The sequence below is a fragment of the Triplophysa rosa genome, unplaced genomic scaffold (genome assembly GCF_024868665.1).
Source record: "Triplophysa rosa unplaced genomic scaffold, Trosa_1v2 scaffold62_ERROPOS344091, whole genome shotgun sequence".
Lineage (NCBI taxonomy): Eukaryota > Metazoa > Chordata > Actinopteri > Cypriniformes > Nemacheilidae > Triplophysa > Triplophysa rosa.
Window position 1 is genome coordinate 145,700 of NW_026634645.1, and position 19,445 is coordinate 165,144.

A 19,445-nucleotide genomic window follows, 5' to 3' on the forward strand; every position below is an offset into this window, starting at 1 on the left:
GACCAAGACCATTAAAATAGGGTCTCGAGACCGAGTTCAAGACCGAGTCCGAGTCTCGAGACTTCAACACTGGTTAATCGTTCGTAAAGTCGCTCTGAGGTAAATTTTTGGATTTATGAAAATGTTCGTATTTTCAAAATGTTAGTTAGTGTAATAAATTTACACCTGCTCCGTATCACGTGTAAATGGTGAGTAAAACATTCAAACATTCTGTATTCTTTTAGACAAACTGATGACACTGTATTTTGATGCACTATGGCTGTGTCCGAAATAGCCCCTATACCCTATATAGTGCACTATTTGAGGGGACATCCATTTTTAGTGGTGTCCAAATTCATAGTGGACATTATTGAGTGCACTCTAGTGATGTTTCGTTCGTGAACGAATCGTTCATTTTGAACGAATCTTTTAAGTGAACGAATCGTTCTCGTTCACGAAATGCAATGACTCGTATTTCTCGTTCACTGAAATCTCTCCCTCGAGCACAGAGCGTCTTGGCTTAAAAGAGTGTCTAAAGCACGAGCCAATGGCGTTCGAGAGTGAGCTTTGACAAAGCATATGATTGGTTGAATGTACTGAACGAATACGCCCTTCACTGAACGAGCCTGTGTTTGAGTCTGAACGAGACCCGCTGATTCTCGTTCATGAACGATCAGTCATCTCGTTCGTAGGCTAAGTGAACGAAAGGACCCGCTGATTCTCGTTCGTTCGTAAGTGAACGACAGGACCCGCTGATTCTCGTTCGTGAACGAGCTGTTACTTCTGCCTCGTAAACGAAATGAAAGATGAGGTCTCTTGTTCAACAAGTACAGAAACGGACACAATGTAAAGATCCTTACGAAAATAATTCAATATGCAAGCTGATGGGTAAATTTAACAAAGACAAATTAACATTGTCATTTTTATTGCATGAAAATGTCAAGCCCTGTATACTCAGTTATTGTACTGCACGCACAGGTGTTTTGTGTGCATTTTGTATCATTTATTGTTCTTTCAAATAAAAACGACTTCATTACGTTTAATTCATGTCATGCACTTCTCTAAAACTGTAAAACAAAAAAGTATCGGTTAGCTCTCATTCGCGTAACGTCAGCAAATAGCATTCCAGTTCCGGCTGTGAAGGGATGTGTAATTGGTTAGATCTTCCACTGAACGAATACGCCCACACTGACCAGGTCTCTGTTGAGTCTGAACGAGAGAGAGAGAGATCTCGTTCGTGAACGAATTGAACGAGAGTGTACAGTACACTGTAGGTCGGTCATTTAGCATGTGAGTCTCGTTCAGCAATCAGCAGAAAGCGGATGCAAAGCGCAGTTACAGGTAGGCTACTTTGCACGCTTGTTTATTTAATATACATAAACTTTACGTTTAACATAATCCCAAATTTATGAACGTGTAAATGACCAAACAATTAACTTTGTAATTATGCAGAAAAACCTTGTGCGTTGGTCATCTGAACCACTTATTTAGACTTATTTTATTTATTTAATGAGTAGATCAGAGACACACATTTTAATAAAGCCTGTAATCAGTTTATACGTCCATTAATACGTACGTTGACATAACACAACTCTTTTTCGCCACCTGCTGACGTATTATAGAAATGGTCACTGAACGAATCAGTGAACGAATCTAAACGAATCATTTTTGTGAACGAACTGAAAAAGAACGAATCACTCAAATGAATCATAATTCCCAGTAGTGGTGGGCGATATTGTAAAATTTAGTATCGATCCGATACCAAGTAAATGCAGGGCCAGTATTGCCGATTTCGATACCGATACCAATACTTTTAACTTTTAAAAAGCATTCACTTGAACTTACATTTACTTTCCTGTAAATGAAATGTCATGATTTATCAGATGAATGCATAATTAATATGCTAAATCTAAATACATTTTCATGACCACTAAAATATTTAGTGATTTGTGCTCTTAATGTGCCTGTAGGCTAATTAATCATGTAGATGTTAAAAAACTGGACATCATTTAAACCAAATAAATCTATTTATTTAGTTATTTATTCCTGTAATCGAATTTGCAAACATGAACTTTGCACCAAATTATTACTGGAAAATAGTAACAATAACAGATTAACAGAACAGAAAAACGATATTTAACAAAACAATTTCTCGTTATCCCAGTACTACTTCTCTAGCTTTAAAAAAAAAACAAAGTGGACAAAATTATTACTCAAGAACAAAGATTTTAAAACTGCTTTTCAGTTTTTGTTCAGTGTTATGTTTAGACAAAATATAGAACAAATTAACATGTTTCCCTTTCATTACACTTTTTTAAGTGAATTTATAAACAAAGTGCACACTATTATTTAAGCACTTTATTTACTTTGTGTCTCAAACAATAAAGTACTTTCGATCTTTGGCTTTTTACCCCCAAAGGCCCACTGCCATACATCGCAGTTCGCAGTGTTTTTATTCACCGAGGTGAAAAACTCCACACGATGCTCCCATGGCCGCTTTAACGCAAGGGTTTACCGGGGCTTAAGCCCAGGGCCCGTCACTGCAAGGGGGCCCGGCCTTTACACAAATATATGTTTTTAAATTACGTATTTAAAATAATTATCTACGTCTCTGAGTAGTGACGCGCGACGCAGCCAGCGGTGCAGTAGATCGTGTGAAAAAAAATTGCTCGAACCAGGAGCAACCCAAACTGCGAAAAGAGTGGAGGTGATTGGTGGATACGGACATCCTTAGCGCGGCAGTCATCCCATAGGTTTATGTGCAGGTCAATCAAAAATTAAAGCCATTTGATTGGTAAAATCAGATTTCCAATGATTATGTGTCAAATTTACATTTCATTATCTTAACCGTGTGGATTATTAGGCTGGAAAGTTGGAGAGCTGCTAAAATCTGCCAAAATGTCGGGTTTTACCAAAAAATGTGAGAGTGGGGCTCAAAAAAGAAAAAAACTTAAGACACAAGCAGCAGCGAAGACAGGAGTTACTTAATAAGATTCCAAAGTTATCAGGATATTTCACAAAAGCTGACGAAGACGGAGTTGACTGGGCCCATGAAGGGTCATCCTGCCCGACAATTTTAGGTTAGTTTAATTTTGTGTTTAAACGAACTCTATTTTATACATATATTCGCTATAAACAAGCCAAATTGACAGGTTAATGTCTTAATGAAATGGCAAATGCGTCGATTTTTTTGCGTGCTTTTTAACGCAGATGGCCGTGATGAAACGCATTTAACTGTTTCTGGAGCTATTGAGACTGAGCAAGTAGGTACCGTTTCGGTTGAGGCTAATGCACCTGAACGCGGGTCGCCTCGAGACAAGCGGCCTTCCATCGGCGGCCTCCTCACTATCTGCCCCATCATGTAGTTCATACAGCATGTTTGTTATGAAATAGCGCGTCTCGAGAGACCCTCGCGTTCTCCGTTGTGCCTTTAAAAGACATTCCTGAGTGCTGAATTCGCATTTTTAAGCGCAGAGATGCGTTCCACGTTCTATGGGGGGCCTGTGGTAATTCATAGCCCCGGGGCCCATGGAGGTCTTAATACGGCCCTGGATGCTCCTCTTCTTCTCGCCGGCTGCAGCTGCGTCTGCGTGCTTGCGCTTGGCGCTGCTGAGTCACGTGATAGCGGACTACAAAACACAGCAGGGCAGGGAGGAGCAACGTGTGCAAAACTAGGTGTATGGGAAATAGTTTTTCTTCATTATACAATTATTAGCTACATTAGTAAATAAATAAAATCAGTAGTAAAAACTAAAAACACATTAGTATCGATATTTTTATGTTAGGATCGATCCTTTTCGATACAACCTCATATCGATACTTCAGGATCGATCCGCCCACCACTAATTCCCATCACTAGTGCACCCTTTCAATCCCATGATGCATCGTAATAACGAGTTTTTAACCGATGTACACTCACGGCTAGCTGCTAGCCATCTATCGCGTGATGCTTGCGCTGAATGAATTCCCGCGTCTCGGCAGAAGATGGCGCAGAGCCTTTCCAGTGCACCGAGTGTCCGAATTTACTCACTCGTTTTCACCCGCTCATTAAAGTGGACTATATAGTATACTAATGTAGGGAATAGTGAATGAGAGTATAGTGGGATGACGGACGGAAGACGGACGGCTGCGCCGAAGCGGCAGACGACGACGATCGGGAAGCAAACGAGGTGGTGGCTATATTCATACAGGACACAGCCGCCCATGACCGCAACACCTTGAAACTCATCGGCTCGCAATGCGAGCATTGAGTATCCACGAACGTCCACTCAGCATGCTGGCGACCCAGACATGTGATGCAGGGGTCGTGTGTGTCCCCATCCAGAATAAACCTGCCGCATCCACGAGCACAGCGGCGAGACATATCGAAGACACGCTGTGAAGAGAGAAAGGAAATTTGCTCTTAGACGCCTCTGACTGCCGAAACGCCCAGGGGAAAGTCACTGAAGAAGGGACAATCCGCTACTCGCATCGTAAATCCAGCAGTGAATTCTCGGAGATGAAATTGCTCAGAATAAGCCTCGCAAATTCCAAAGAACAAACGGTGAATGAATGTGCACGCCATCTTCCTTTTATACCTGTATGTACGGGGCGGAGATTGGCATGACATTGCCATTCGCCAATTTCATTGGCCTTTTAAAAGTCAACTCAGAGATGATAGGTTCTCAAGTTCAAACCCCATTCTGTCTCGACACAGTCCAACCAATTATGGTTGCTTGTTCTGAACCTGACAAGCAACTTTGTTTCTTTACATCTATGGTCGCTGTTTTGTTCAATCCATTAACACTGTCTGCTCGAAGGCAGGCTTTTTGTACTACATGCGGCAGAGCATAACATCACAGCACTACGAGAGCTATTTGAAAGCATACAGAGACGTCTACTGTCGAATCACTCTCGCGGTTATGGCGTTCCATACGGTCCTAAAAAATGACTTTGCAGCACACACTCGTCTCACTGAACGTGACGTCTGCGTCTGCCACTTCACTCATTCCTCTGCATGAACGTGACGTCTGCGCCTGCTAAACGTGACGTCTGCGTCTGCAGCGCAAAACGGACGGAACTTGATTTAGTCCAGCTCCACCTCCGTGAGTTTAGTGAAGCGCTATCAAGCGCCCCCGACTGGCTGTTAACGTTAATGTAAGTCTGACATGCACCTATGTGTAAACAATTATTAACAGAAAATAATTGCATACTTTCTGTTTGCCACTGTTAGTTAAAGCAATAAACACACCGCCAAGTAATAAATACATGTTCGCATGAATTTTACTGATCTTAAATTAAGATTTTATTTAAACTAGCAACTAAATGCCTCTTTATATTTAAGGCTTTTAACTTGAGGTTATTTAACATAAAAAATATAACTTAACACAATTAATACTTTTCAGAAGATCGCATGATATTACCTTCTTCTGCGTTGCTGCCACCTCTCCCATGCAGACACTGGCACTGTACCTGTTAGGACCGCCATAAGTCTAGGGTTCAAAAGGAGGCACGTGACAGAATAAAAATGGTGTTGTGTGTGTGTGTCAGCTGCAAGACTTAAGATCACTCAATTAAAAAAAAGATCTGAAAAAAACTAAAATGTCAAAGGAAGCAAAATAGTTATTTTATTAACAAAATTATTGAAGGGTTTCAAGCTTCAAGAGGGGGGTTAAGCCAAAATAATAAACAAAAGACACTCTACCTAGTAGGGAAAGTAACTAACTAGACTAACACAATAAAAAAGAACCAAAATACAGCAAAATACCCTACCTTCCTTATTAACAGGAGAAAACAAGAACAAAAGAAAATAAATTGGCACCCACCTCTCTACTAATCTTTTAACTTATGTGTTAACAAAAATGGATCAGTTTAGCAATGAATACAATAACAAACACAATTAAATAAACTTTAGGGATATGGGCATTTTTCAATAATTTCATATTCGAATATTTGAGCTAATAAAAAAACGAATATTCGTTTATTTAAATTAAATTGGTCCGGACCGTGTATCATCTGATCATTTGATTATTCCATTCAATATAACAAACGGAAAAAGAAAAAAAACTGTCGATATTTCGTTTTTCCGTTTTTCTGTATGCACAAAAATAAAAAAACCGATGTTTTTCTTCTTATTTCAGCCTTAAAAGGGAAATCCAATAAATAAATAAACCAAAACGAAATAACGACCCTAATTATAGTTTTTTCATTTTGGGGTGATTTCCCAGGGTCTTCTACGCGCGCACGCTTTGCGCATGCGCAATGTACAGCCGCTTACCGGGATCAATTGCATGTGAACTTGCGAAGCTCGAAATGGAAATGAATGCATTTGCATATGCTTTGTTTGTACTTTTCACTCCCACTAAAAGAGTCACACTGAGAGAGGAGGACATGACTGTGGAAAATATTTCAAAAATATATATTGAACAATGCCTAACGTTCACATACAATACTTTCCAGAGCTTACAGTCGAAGTTTGTTAGCATTATTGCTTTGAATATGTGACATTTAAGTAAACAATTAAGTAGCCACAGCTGGCTTGCAGCAGCAAATGTGTAAATCCATAAATTACTTTTGTAATTTATAAGTTATGTGATGCGAACAGCCCCTCCCCCCGTAACCTCACTCAACCGAGTTCATTAGGTTCCCCCAGCTAAAACTACTGTCCTGCTATAGAGTAATTAATAAAAGATGTTCAGTTTGTGTTGAAACTGTGAGGTTTTTATGTAGTCATTTGCACTACATTACATCAGTTTAGGCTACTGTTTAGGTAACATGCCAGAGCCTGTACCTCACGGAGGGACCATAATAATGTTGCAGTGTTCCCCAGAGAGCATGCGGCCTCTTTTCCGATATCTCGTGATATGTCATATTATTTAAAAACATTTGATGAATATGAAACATGTACAGCTCGAGTGAAGCCATTGTAAATGATAACTGATCGATCGCGAGATTCGTGAAGAGCTCAGGCGCGCTGCCGCGCTCGGAGAAATCCGTGCAACATCACCCAAAAATGAGAAAAACAGTAATTAGGGTCGTTATTTCGTTTTGGTTTATTTATTTATTGGATTTCCCGTTTCAAGATGAAATAAGAAGAAAAACATCGTTTTGTTTTTTTTGGCATATAGAAAAACGGAAAAACGAAATATCGACTATTTTTTTCTTTTTCCGTTTGTTATATTGAATGGAATAGTCAAATGATCAGATGATACACGGACCATGTTCAGGCCCGGATTAAGAATTCAGGGGCCCCTGGGCACAAGTGTCTTGTAGACCCCCCCCACATACATAAACATATTCATTTTTCTAAGAATAAAAGGGCAGACTTTGTCAATGATTATACTATAAGAGTAATTTGTCCATTTGTTCAACTTTATTTGTGTAACAAGCACTTCGCGACTCACGTTCTTATGTAAGCGTGTAATGGTAAACGGCATTAACGAATATTAGTTATACTGTTACGAGTCTGTGTAAGTAAACATTTTGCAATGTATGTAAAAGCACTCTGGATTTTCTAATAACTTAGGCTAAAAATCGGTAAATTAAGGCAGATAGACCTGATCAACATCAATATAAAATTAATTATTGGCGAAGACACACCAAATACATGTAAAAAAACTCTTACCTTTTTAAGATTTTAAAGACAACCGTGAGGGTATTCTAACTTAACCTATATCTTATATTCACAACAAAGCCGTTCTCATTTACATCTTTTCAGTTTCTATAAAAAGCGGCGATTTTGGCTATATTCTTTCACACAGCCTCTGTCATGGTAACCATGTGCATATTTACAGACGAAATGGGTTCATGTTTACACATTCAAACAGTCGATAACAGTGACAGGTTGTTGGAAATGCTGTTTTGTACTCATTTTATTCAGGAGTCACCTGTGGAATGTGCTGCTTCTTCCTGCCGCTCAATGAGACGATCCCTGCGCGGGGAAAGAGAGACCTTGCGCTCGCGGGGGACATTTTCCCACTGAAAGCTAAAGTTTATCGGAAAGTCGCTTGATTTATCGCATTGTGCTTCTGAACAAAAGCTGCTAAAGGGCTTGTAAAAGTTACTAAATCAAGAGACAGACTTGCGTACGTTAGAAACACGGTTTTGTGTGCGCACTTGCGTGTGTGCGGCCAGAGAGGCACACGGCAGAATGAATATAGCGAAAACATTTTCTCCCCCTTTCTTGGGCCCCAAGCACGCATGGGCCCCTGGGCCTGTGCCCATAATGCCCATTGGATAATCCGGCCCTGACCATGCTGGTTTTCCTCGCACGAAACACTAAGACCTTGCGATTCACTAAAGCGGACCAGTAGTTGTACAACAGCCGAACACTTGTACTACAGGCTAGCCCGATATTCCCTTTTTGTGTTGCGCTTTGAAAAAGGTTGTTTTTATAAATGTAGCCTAATTAATAGTTATATAATATTAATGATAATTTGCTGTTAAAAACGATAAATTATTCAAGTTTCAAGTGCGTTTATATTGTTACCCTGTTGTTCTTTCTGCAGCTTCTGCGGAGAAAAACCCTCTTTTATGTTGCACTCTGAAAAAAAATATTATAAATGGTATATTTGTGGAGGTGTGTTGTTGGGTGCGATTAACCGCCAAACCGCATGATTTGTTGCGTCTTCACCGCGGTAAGAAACAAAAACTTACCGTCAGCCCTACCTCCAGCACCAAATAAAAAACAGTAAACTTTCCAATTTAAGCACACAACGCCTTTTTTACAAACCTGTGATATATTCTAAGGGAGACTACAATAACAAGAGGGACCATAAATTGTCAAAATCAGTCTCATTTCCATAAATGATGGCCCCAAGCCGTGTCAAAGGCAGAACTTTAAACATCTCACTGGCCCACTGTTGAAGGTTTATTTTATCCACGCAGTAGTGCAGTTTTTGTGCAGTTTATGTTACCTATAACCATAATTACAGCATACTATTTAATTTGATACTATTTAATTTGATCTTCAGCGTTCTTCAAGACTTGTGTAGGTTGCATAAACTGCTCAGACTGGTCTTACAAGTTAGTCATAATTTTTTTTCTGTTAGACTGGTCCTAACTTATTTACATTTACGCATTTGGCAAACTCTTTCATCCAAAGCGATTTACAGTACATGCAAGCTATACATCTTATAGTATATCTTTAAATCAGTTACATAAAAAGGCAGATGTCAGGCGGTAACCACCGGCCCTAAGAATCGAACCAGCGACCTTCTGGTCACGAGCCCGAATGGCTAACCATCAGGCCACGACTTATATTCAACACAATGACTACATAAACACAAATACAATAATATGACATCTGCCAATAACCTAGTAAAACCTTGCAAATGCATACACATTAAACAACAAGTAAAATAATGTTTGATAAGATAAAGATGCTAAAGCTGAGCTTTGCAGAAAAAAACAAATGCTAAAAACAAAACAATTGCATGTAAACAAATCAAAAGTCACAATGGAGTTAACAATAATATAGTAGTGCGCTGAATAATCTTGCTGTAAGCAATTACATAATTCCCTAGGAATGCAACGTTACAGCATGGACAATGATGTACATTTTCAATGATTATATCGGAAAACTCAGCAGCAATAATTGATCGCATCAGAACCATATTAACATCAGAAAGCAGCAATAACATGCACAACATATAATAATGAGATATAAAATGGTTCTGGACTTAAATGTATTGCACAAACACATTACACAAAGCATAACAAACAGCATAAACTAAGATTGACAGCTGATCCTTGCCAGTGCGCAACACAATTAACAGAATGTCAAGGAAACAACACATAAACATTAGTTCCTAGGACAGACGCAGACGTCACGTTCAGTGAGACGAGTGTGTGCTGCAAAGTCATATTTTTGAACCGTATGGAACGCCATAGACACTCTGCATTAAGCCGTGTAGAGTAGCGTGTTACAATACGTGTTAGCAAAACTGAAAACAAATAACTTCACTGCTACACGTGAATGACGCGTGACGTCTGCATAGACGCTTCACGGCCACACGTGATTTACGTGACGTCTGCGTTACGTCAACGTCTCGTCTGCGTCTTGAATTCAATGCAATAAATAGCAGAATACAAAAACAGTTAAGACGTGGAGTGAGACGTTCAATGAGACGAGTGTGTGCTGCAAAGTCATTTTTTAGGACCGTATGGAACGCCATACGCGGTACTATGATGTCACGCGCCGATTGGTCTGCACGGCGCCGCAGGAGGTCACACAACATATCTAAGCACGTAAAACAACATAGAGAAGCCAAGAATGTTACAGTCAGGCCCGGATTAAGAACTCAGATGCCCCTGGGCACAAGTGTCTTATGGACCCCCCCATACACACACATGCACACAATAAAGTTTTAAATTAGCTTAGGGTACTATGTGTATGAAACACCTCTATCCTATACAGGATTACATTGACAAGTTACAAACTATGATCACAACCTGAAGGACAATATCAACACCTGTACACATCCTCCATCATACAGGATTTACACCACATGATTGCAACAAGGCCTTCCTGGACCAGCAACAACAATATTAAGACCTTTCCCTGCATACTGTAACACTGGCATATTCAAGCACACACACACACACACGCACACACACGCACGCACGCACACACACACACACACACACACACAGGTTTGTTTGACTATACTAGTGAGGACATTAGATAGACTTCCATTGATTTTATATCAGGCTTATGATATATTCTATCCCCTAACCCTAACCCTTAACCTAATAATCACACAAAAATGTGCACTCTATTACATTTAAAGAAAAACACTATTTGAGCGAATTATGAGCCTTTTTATTTAGTGAGGACCAGTAAAATGTCCTCACAAGTGGGTTCACACGTATTTCACTGTGGTACTGAGGACATTTGGCCCTCACAAATATAGCTAAACCAGTACACACACACACACACCTCAACCTTTTAATTCAGTTCTATCAGATTCTTCCATAATTCAACACAAACACGCCAGATTCACAAAACTGTTCTTAAGAGAAAATAGAAGAACTTCCTTCAGATAAATTACAGAAAGTTCTTAAGAATATTCTTAAATGCAATTGTAAAATATTTCCATCTTCATTTTTTCAAAGAATAAACGGGCAGTCTTTGTCAATTATTATACTACAAGAGTAATTTGTCCATTTGTTAAACTTTATTTCCAAATTTACCATGGTTTTACTACAGTTAAAACAAAAAAAAACATTGTTACTGTAGTAAAACCATGGTTTTTGCCCTGAGTAATCAATGCACCAAAAAACCATGGTTACTACACTTGTACCACAAAAAACCCATGGTTAATTTTCGTAAGGGTTGCGTAACAAGCACCTCGCGACTCACGTTATTATGTAAGTGTGTAATGTGTTACAGTAAACGACATTAACGAGTATTATAAGTAAACTTCTTTAGCATATATATTATGACATCATATTTGTGTGTATGTAAACATTTTGCAATGTATGTAAAAGCACTGTGGATTATCTAATAATGAAGGATAAATAGTGGTAAAGTAAGGCAGTTACTGATTAACATTATATCAATATTAAATTATTCACAATTGGCAAGGAAACACCACCAAATGAATGTAAAAAACCTCTAACTTTTTAAGATTTAGGACAGCCGCGAGGATATATCAATTAATTATATTTACAACAATAAAACCGTTCTCATTGACATATTTTCTGTTGTCAGTTCATGACGCGACATCATCTAACAACTCACAATAAAAAGCGGTGATTTCGGCTATATGTTCTTTCACACAGCCTCATGGTAACCATGTGCATATTTACCGACGAACTTTGTTCATATTTATATATCCAAACAGTCGATAACAGTGACAGGTTGTTGGAAACGCTGTTTTGTACTCATTTTATTCACGAGTTACCTGTCGTACGGTGCTGCTTCTTCCTGCCGGGAAAGAGAGACCTCGCGCTCGTGGGACAGCACTGGCGACATCTTCCCACTGAATGAAAGCTAAGGTTTATCCAAGAAGTCGCTAGATTTGTCGCTATGCGCTTCTTCTAAACAAAAGCCGCTGGAGGGCTCGTAAAAGTGACTAAATCAAAAGACAGACTTCCTACGTAATTTAGAAACAGTGTTTTGTGTGTGCACCTCCTATTGCGCTGGCCAGAGAAGCGCACGGCAGAATGAATATGGCGTAAACGCTGTTATGTGAATTTTTTTCCCCTTGCCTGGGCCCCAAGCGTGCATGGGCCCCTGGGCCTGTGCCCATAATGCCCATTGGATAATCCGGCCCTGGTTACAGTGGTCTCTTCACGTAATCATCGGCGCTCTTTGGGTAATCGGAGGTAAATATACTAAACAGATGAAATATTCAGTTAAAGATAAAAAGCATTTTATAACCGGGTACATCATTAAACATGTTAAAAGTGTAGATCTGCGCGGTTGGCTACACAGCGTTATTCAAGCCTAAGCACGTGTGAATAGCGTAATTTGTCCTCAAACACACCGCCTCCTTTCCCCTACCAACTAAACTAAATGTATTACATCTGTACGATTAGAGTGAAATGTGAAAATGAATGAAACGTTCAGATCTGATCACGGTGCAGCAAAGGGGTAGGGAGGGATGACCCTATTTATTAGGCTATAAGGTAAACATCAAACATTTTTATTGTATTAAATAAATGTATTGATCATTGCAGAATATAATTTAAAAAAGTATACATCAAATGCATATAGTTCAGTTTTACTTTATTATAAATGTGTGGCTGTTACAGCTACATTAAGTGGTCATTATATCTTCTCCTTTTCCATCTCTCCAGGACTATACTGCTCACATCAGAGATTTGCAATTCATTTTTGTAAAATAATTTATGTTTGTGTTTTTCAAACAGGGTAGTGTCAGTTTAAAATGACCCAGGCTCGTTCATTAATAATAAATAATTGATAATAAATTACATTGATGATCATGAATAATGTTGGGCTTGTTTTTGGAGCTGCAGTTGCTTATTTGTCTTGCAAAAGTTGGCAACACTGAAAGGGAACCAAAATAAATAAATCTTATTAGTCACCTTTTTGGCCACTGTGCAAACATAAATGTTATTTAGTTATACTAAATATGTCATAAGTTTAATGATCGTTTTTGTCTCTTAGGCTGAAGGTTATGTGATTGGCAGCTGCATAAAGCACATCCCTATAGCCGGCAGAGATATCACTTATTTTATTCAGCAGCTGCTCAGAGAAAGAGAGGTCGGGATTCCTCCAGAACAGTCACTGGAGACCGCAAAAGCTGTGAAAGTGGGTAACAGCAGGAAGAATATTCCTCTCAGCTATGGCACACACACACATTTTACAATGTAAATAATAGGTCCTTATTTTTTCCTATTACATTAATGGGCGATAATGTGCTTAATTATTAAAACAAGCAGTGGTTAAAATAATGAAAGATATTTTTTAATGCAAAAAGATGCTTTTATTACTTTTTCTGACATTTAGTTAAAAATGTGAAAAACAGTATTATCCATATGTAATCTTGACCATCTTGACAGTCATAAACCTTTACAAGCAAGGATGAAATCTAGTATGATGCCTGATACAGTATTTGCATCATGTTTTTTTATCTTTATAATGGTACATTAACAAACCAAAAGGCATTAGAGGTACAAGGTACAAAACCTTTGTCCATGTCTATTCTTTTCAATTTGAGGAAAGGTATTGCTACATCTGCCCAGACATAGTGAAGGAATTCACCAAATATGACATGGATCCTGGCAAATGGATCAAAAAATACAAGGGAATCAATGCCATCAGCAAAAATGAATTTCAAATAGATGTCGGATATGAACGCTTTCTGGGACCAGAGATATTTTTTCACCCTGAGGTAAAAAGAGCAAACTTTCTGAATTATTCAGCATGACCAACCGTGACCTTTGGATGCAGTGCAGTAGAAGGTCTTTTCTCTCTGCAGTTTGCCAACCCAGATTTTATGCAGCCCATCTCAGACGTGGTGGATGAAGTTATACAGAACTGCCCAATAGATGTCAGAAGACCTCTTTACAAGGTAAGATGTCATTATTACCACTGCGCTGTTGTAGGTCTTGGGTGCACAATCCTCAAGATAAACATGTCTACTTTCATTTATTCTGTTCTGCTGAATGGTTATCACACTTCTGGAATTTACACAAGAGTCTTTATGTAAATGTTATAGAAGAAAAGACTTCAAGACAGATTATTTCAGTATTTAGAATAAAGTTGAAAGACAAACCTTGATGAAAAGGAGTGTTAAAATCTATAGAACTCTTCCAATAAGGTTATACAGGGAATATGTCACTATAGTCAGAACTAAAAGGCATTGTTGTATGCACAGTATTGCACATCACATTTTGAATGTCTTCAAATTCACTTTGGATAAAAGCAACTGCCAGGTGCATAAATGGAATGCTAATGGAAGCTCTGATGTGAACAGAACAATGTAAGAAAAAGGGTTGTAGATTCTGCACTATCATACATACAGTAGCTTGGTGAAGAGTAAATATTATGAATAAAATGTGATTATTGACTCCAGGGGCAGAGCTATCTGTTTTACAAATTACATTATAGAATATTATATTTTTATTACAGCTTTAGGCATCAGTACAGCTTCTACATTTTTCAATAAGTTTAGCAAAAACTGTACATTACTCAATCAGCTGAATTCATTTGCATTGTAAAGCAGAGGTCATATATCAAGATATTTGGAGAAAATGGTTTAGACTCAGATCCTTTTATTTCTAAAATCCAATTTGATCTTTGAAAAGTTCAGTCTCTGTGTGGTTGGGAGATCTGTTTACCAAAATCTTTATTGGCTTTGATGGAAAACTTGGTAATGTACAGTAGCTTTTTACAGCTACAGACTTTTTGCCAGAATGCTTTATACTTCAGAAGTTTTTCTCAAATCTGACAGCAATGAAATCACGAGTGTGTTTTAGCTCAAATCACGCATTAAAATGTATTATCCTGCTTAATAATTTGATTTGCACATGTACATTGTAGTATTAGTGACTTGAATAAAAGACAAGATTTGTTTTCTAACTGTTGCCAAATGGAGCACTGCATTCATCTATTGCTGCTTTAAGCTTACATTGGTCACGTTCAAAAACAACACTTGAAGTACTACGTTTGTCCACCAGAGTTCAGTGTTAATCCACCGTATTTGTGATTACTCCACATTGTGTGTAATAGAGAGAGAGGCTTATCTGATCCAGAAAATAGGACTGAGCCGCTATGAAATAACTTTAGTATCCATTTCTATATCGTACAGTTCACATTCAAGCTGAATAAATTGTGTCTCAACATATTCAATCATGCAGCTTTTAATTAGTGCAAATCTACATCACAGTGCATTTCAATTATTCTCATTTATTTGCCCACAAAATAAAACAAAACAAGCTTTAGTGTTGACTATATTATTGGGCTTGGGAAATGAAAAACGCTTTAATGTTCTAACGTTTTTGATTGTACAAGAAAAATCGTATCAAAAAAGCAAATGAATCGAAATATTCAATATTTCTTCCATCTGCACACTTTATATGTGTGTACCCAGTAAAATGGTTTTGGTGTATGGAGGGCAGGGAGATGTATTTCATATTCCCAGACAAGCCTCTTTTATTCACCGGAGAGTGAACCAGCGTGTCCTAATCCAAGTAGCAGGATATCACTCATGACGTTCATTGAGTGAAGATTAAACTCTCACCCCTGTAATGCAATACAGATCTCCTGCAGATAGCCCTGTTATACACAGGTGACACTACTGACCTCACGTCAGCCTAATGTCATTTTCTCCCAGCATGCATCTCTGCTGGCCTTAACTCACAATAGAATCGTATTTTGTTGCAGAAGTATCACTGTGAACAACTGCTGTGTGATTAAATATGATTATTTTTATTTCAGTCATTAATAATCAGCAGTGGTTTGGATTTTTTCAAAAATCATTTTCTTCTTTTAAAAAGAGCTACAAAGATAGTGGAGTTATAGTCTCTGTCCTTGACAAAAAGATTGCTTTTTTATATGTAACTGTGATTACACAATAGTGAATACTGTAACGCACAACAATAATGCAGATTTCCTATAAAATGAAAAATTGGAGAAGTCATTGTGACGAGGGAGGCGGGAAGAGAGCCGTGAGGGAACGACGTGAGGCCGGTGGCAGTGATAATGAGTGTCAGCTGTGCGTTACACCGGTAACGCCCTTTACTTTGGTTTATGCTTTGTTTATGTTATTAAAGTTTTGGTTGTCATTCGCCGGTTCCCGCCTCCTTCCTTCCTTTCTTCGAACTTTGTTACACATTGCTTTAAGTTTTTAAGGTGTTTTGGTCTGTTTTTAGTGCGTTGCTCTAAATTCATAGCTATGATTTTCTCCGACATTATTAGCTGTTGTATCATGTTGCTGTGAGGTTGCTAGGTTGTTGTGAATTTGTTATTCTAAGGTGGTTGCAATGTAACCTTGAATCTAGATTTCAATAACAACCTTCAATAATATGTAGATATGACTCTGTCCCTCTTTGAAAGTGAGCTCAAGGGTTATTTGTTTTATTCATTAGTATTTTAAATATTTCTGTTTGAATATTCTGAAATTACGTTTATGATCATTCGTATCTGTAGCACAAACAGAACATGATGAGTTACACAATAACGGTTAAAATGCTTCATTTTTTATACAGTACTCGTACTGTTGTGTCATTAATGAGTCCTTTGATGAAATGAAAATGGTATGTTTTAGAATATAGTGCTGTCCGGCGGCTCCACCATGTTTCGTGACTTCGGCCGCAGACTCCAGCGAGATCTGAAGCGTGTGGTGGATGCCAGACTGAAACTGAGTGAAGAGCTCAGCGGAGGCCGAATAAAGGTCAGATCAAGTGACGTGCTCATCTCTTGTTTCTGTGATGGAACACATGCTAGATGCTATCTCTGTTCTTTTCTAAATGCTGTTTTGTTCTCCTTCCAGCCCAAGCCAATAGAAGTTCAGGTGATATCTCATCACATGCAGAGATACGCCGTGTGGTTCGGGGGATCCATGTTGGCGTCTACGGTAATGCTCCGTTTACAAAGTCCAATGCGTTTTGGACATGTTCTGATGTGATCTATATTCATTAAGCAACATCTTTTGGTATGCATAGTAGGTGTTATATAGTGACAAGAACCTGCCCTTCATTAAATCCAATCACAAGTGATCACAGAAGAAGCCTCTTGACCACAGAAACGTGGCCTTGGTTTGGGTCGCATTACTCTTTGGTCTCAACCTACGGCCTCAGATGAGACCATAGTCTGTTTTCAGAATTCTAAAAAGGTGATTGTTACCTTTGCATCATATGTTACACCACTCATGGAAGTCAGATACATCTTGGCATGAGGATGTGTAAATTATGAGTTTTCTCATTTTTGGGTGAATTGTCTGTTGAGCACTTGATATTGGATCTCCTGTGATGGACATCAATTCTAGGTGTAAAAAAGGCCACGCACACTTTCATTATACGATGTTCAGAAGTCTGTGGGCTGTTTCATTACGTGTCATAGTTTCATTAACATCTGATATTTTTATGATTCTATAGCCCGAGTTCTTCCAGGTCTGCCACTCTAAGGAGGACTATGAAGAATATGGCCCCAGAATCTGTCGTCATAACCCGGTCTTCGGCATCATGTCCTAGTGCTGGTTATGCAGACCTGTAGATGTAGATTTCATCTACATGAAATCTACATGTAGATTTCATGTATCCCCCCCCCCGAAAAAGAATGATTCGGGCTTTGACAAGCTTAGAATGGAAGGAACAAAGCTTTTTGTTTATCAGTGAAAGTGTCAGAGGCAGGCAGGTATTACGTGGATTGAAACTGGAGACGTGAGCCTCGTGCTTTGAAAGCATGCGCTGAATGTTCAATATTGCAAATGCAGCATAAAAGAGGAATTTAAGAATCGCGCACTGACTGCAGGCGCTCAGGTGAAGCCATACATCGGTGACTGTTTTCTTTGCAAAAAATCTCATTTTGGTTTGCTTGTAGTTTGAAGGAACCCAAAAATAAAATGTCCGTCATTTTGGGGCTAAATTTGTGGCAACATGTTCACACTGTTTTTCTCCATATAAAGTCAGTGTTAATAAAAACTAGGCATTGTCTTTTAAAGTCATAATCCACTTGCATTTGCTATACATTCAAACTCAACTCACTGAAAGGCTTGTCTTTCATCATTATATTCAAATGCCATTGGTTCTCTTTTGGAGCATTAGTGAATATGCTGAAGTGCAAGAGATTTTTGTGAGAGCTTCAGCATAATGGAAGATTTTCAATGAACAGAATCATATAAATAGTCAGCGTGACTAAAGCCTTTGCAGATGATCCACAATGCAACAGTACATCTGCTATTCAATCAGCCATAGAGAGTCCACGTCACACTTTAGATTGGTCTCACATCAGTCGCTATACCTGCAGCCTCCTGCATCAGATTCAAGGCTTTGACATTGGCCTTCAGGACAGTTACCTCTGTTTTAAAACCTGAAAGAAAGTATGAAAAAGGGCAGCGTGAACACTCTGCTCCTGATGTTCAATGGAAGCAAAACTTTGGAAATTCTTAAGGTTGGTAAATGATGACAGAAGGTTCATTTGTGGGTTCCTTTAAAGTTTGTTTGCTGTGATCTGTATGCACGCAGGTTTTGTAACTACACTGAATGAAATGTAGAATGCCATTGAATTGTACATACATAGATTTTCTATATTATATGGTGGATTGTTTAAGAGTTAGTTTATATTTGAATTAAAGTTGGGAAAAAGATTTGGGAGCAACCAGTATGGATTTGAATGTGTGTTTCTTCTTACAGGGAGGAGGTATATAGCTTGGTCTTGTGAAGATATATTTAATAAATTCTTTTTGCCAAAAAGAACGATGCTTTATTTGATCCCTGGAATGCATATTGTATGTATTTTAGTTTAAAGCTGTTGCATAGGAGGCACTGAGTGTGATAACTTCGCAACCATAAAGAAACATGCTGTTTAAAGCTAATGTGAATAAAAGCTTTTCTCTCTTAAGCTTGTCAGACACATTTTTCTAGGTTTGTAATTTTGTCTCTACCCTATGTGTCTTGTTTTGTTGTCGGACTGAACATATAGTTTAACAGAGCTCCTTTAATGGTCTAAAATGGTCATCATTTAGTCATCTGCATGTCAAACCTGTTTGATTTTTTGGGATTGTAGTATTGAGACACTAATTTACTTACTGTATATTGAAAAAGAATGGGGCTGGGATGTTTAAACAAGGGTTTATGTCTGCGTTCAGTGCTGCAGAAGTAACTTTACTCAAGGTCTGTCTGCATTTCTTTAATGACAGCGTGATATCATTGACCCCGATGTCCACCGGGCCACTGATGATAATAATAAACTTTGATACCTTCACCTATTGATTATAATCTTCATAGTGAACCTTCATCACATCAGATAAGGCGTCAAGGCTTCAGCTCTCAGATGTTGATCTTTTATGCATATT

General features: G+C 38.5%; 1 protein-coding gene across 1 annotated transcript in view; it reads left to right on the plus strand.

Moving 5' to 3' along the window:
- Positions 1-18,981, plus strand: part of actr3b (actin related protein 3B) — a 29,699-nt gene extending 10,718 nt beyond the window's left edge. Inside the window, exons 8-13 of the mRNA XM_057328651.1 lie at positions 13,094-13,237; positions 13,647-13,820; positions 13,908-14,000; positions 16,698-16,823; positions 16,923-17,006; positions 17,527-18,981. Of these exons, the coding sequence (XP_057184634.1) occupies positions 13,094-13,237; positions 13,647-13,820; positions 13,908-14,000; positions 16,698-16,823; positions 16,923-17,006; positions 17,527-17,622 (717 nt within the window). The 3' untranslated portion in view covers positions 17,623-18,981. The remainder of the gene's footprint in view (positions 1-13,093; positions 13,238-13,646; positions 13,821-13,907; positions 14,001-16,697; positions 16,824-16,922; positions 17,007-17,526) is intronic.
- The last annotated feature ends 464 nt before the right edge of the window (positions 18,982-19,445 follow it).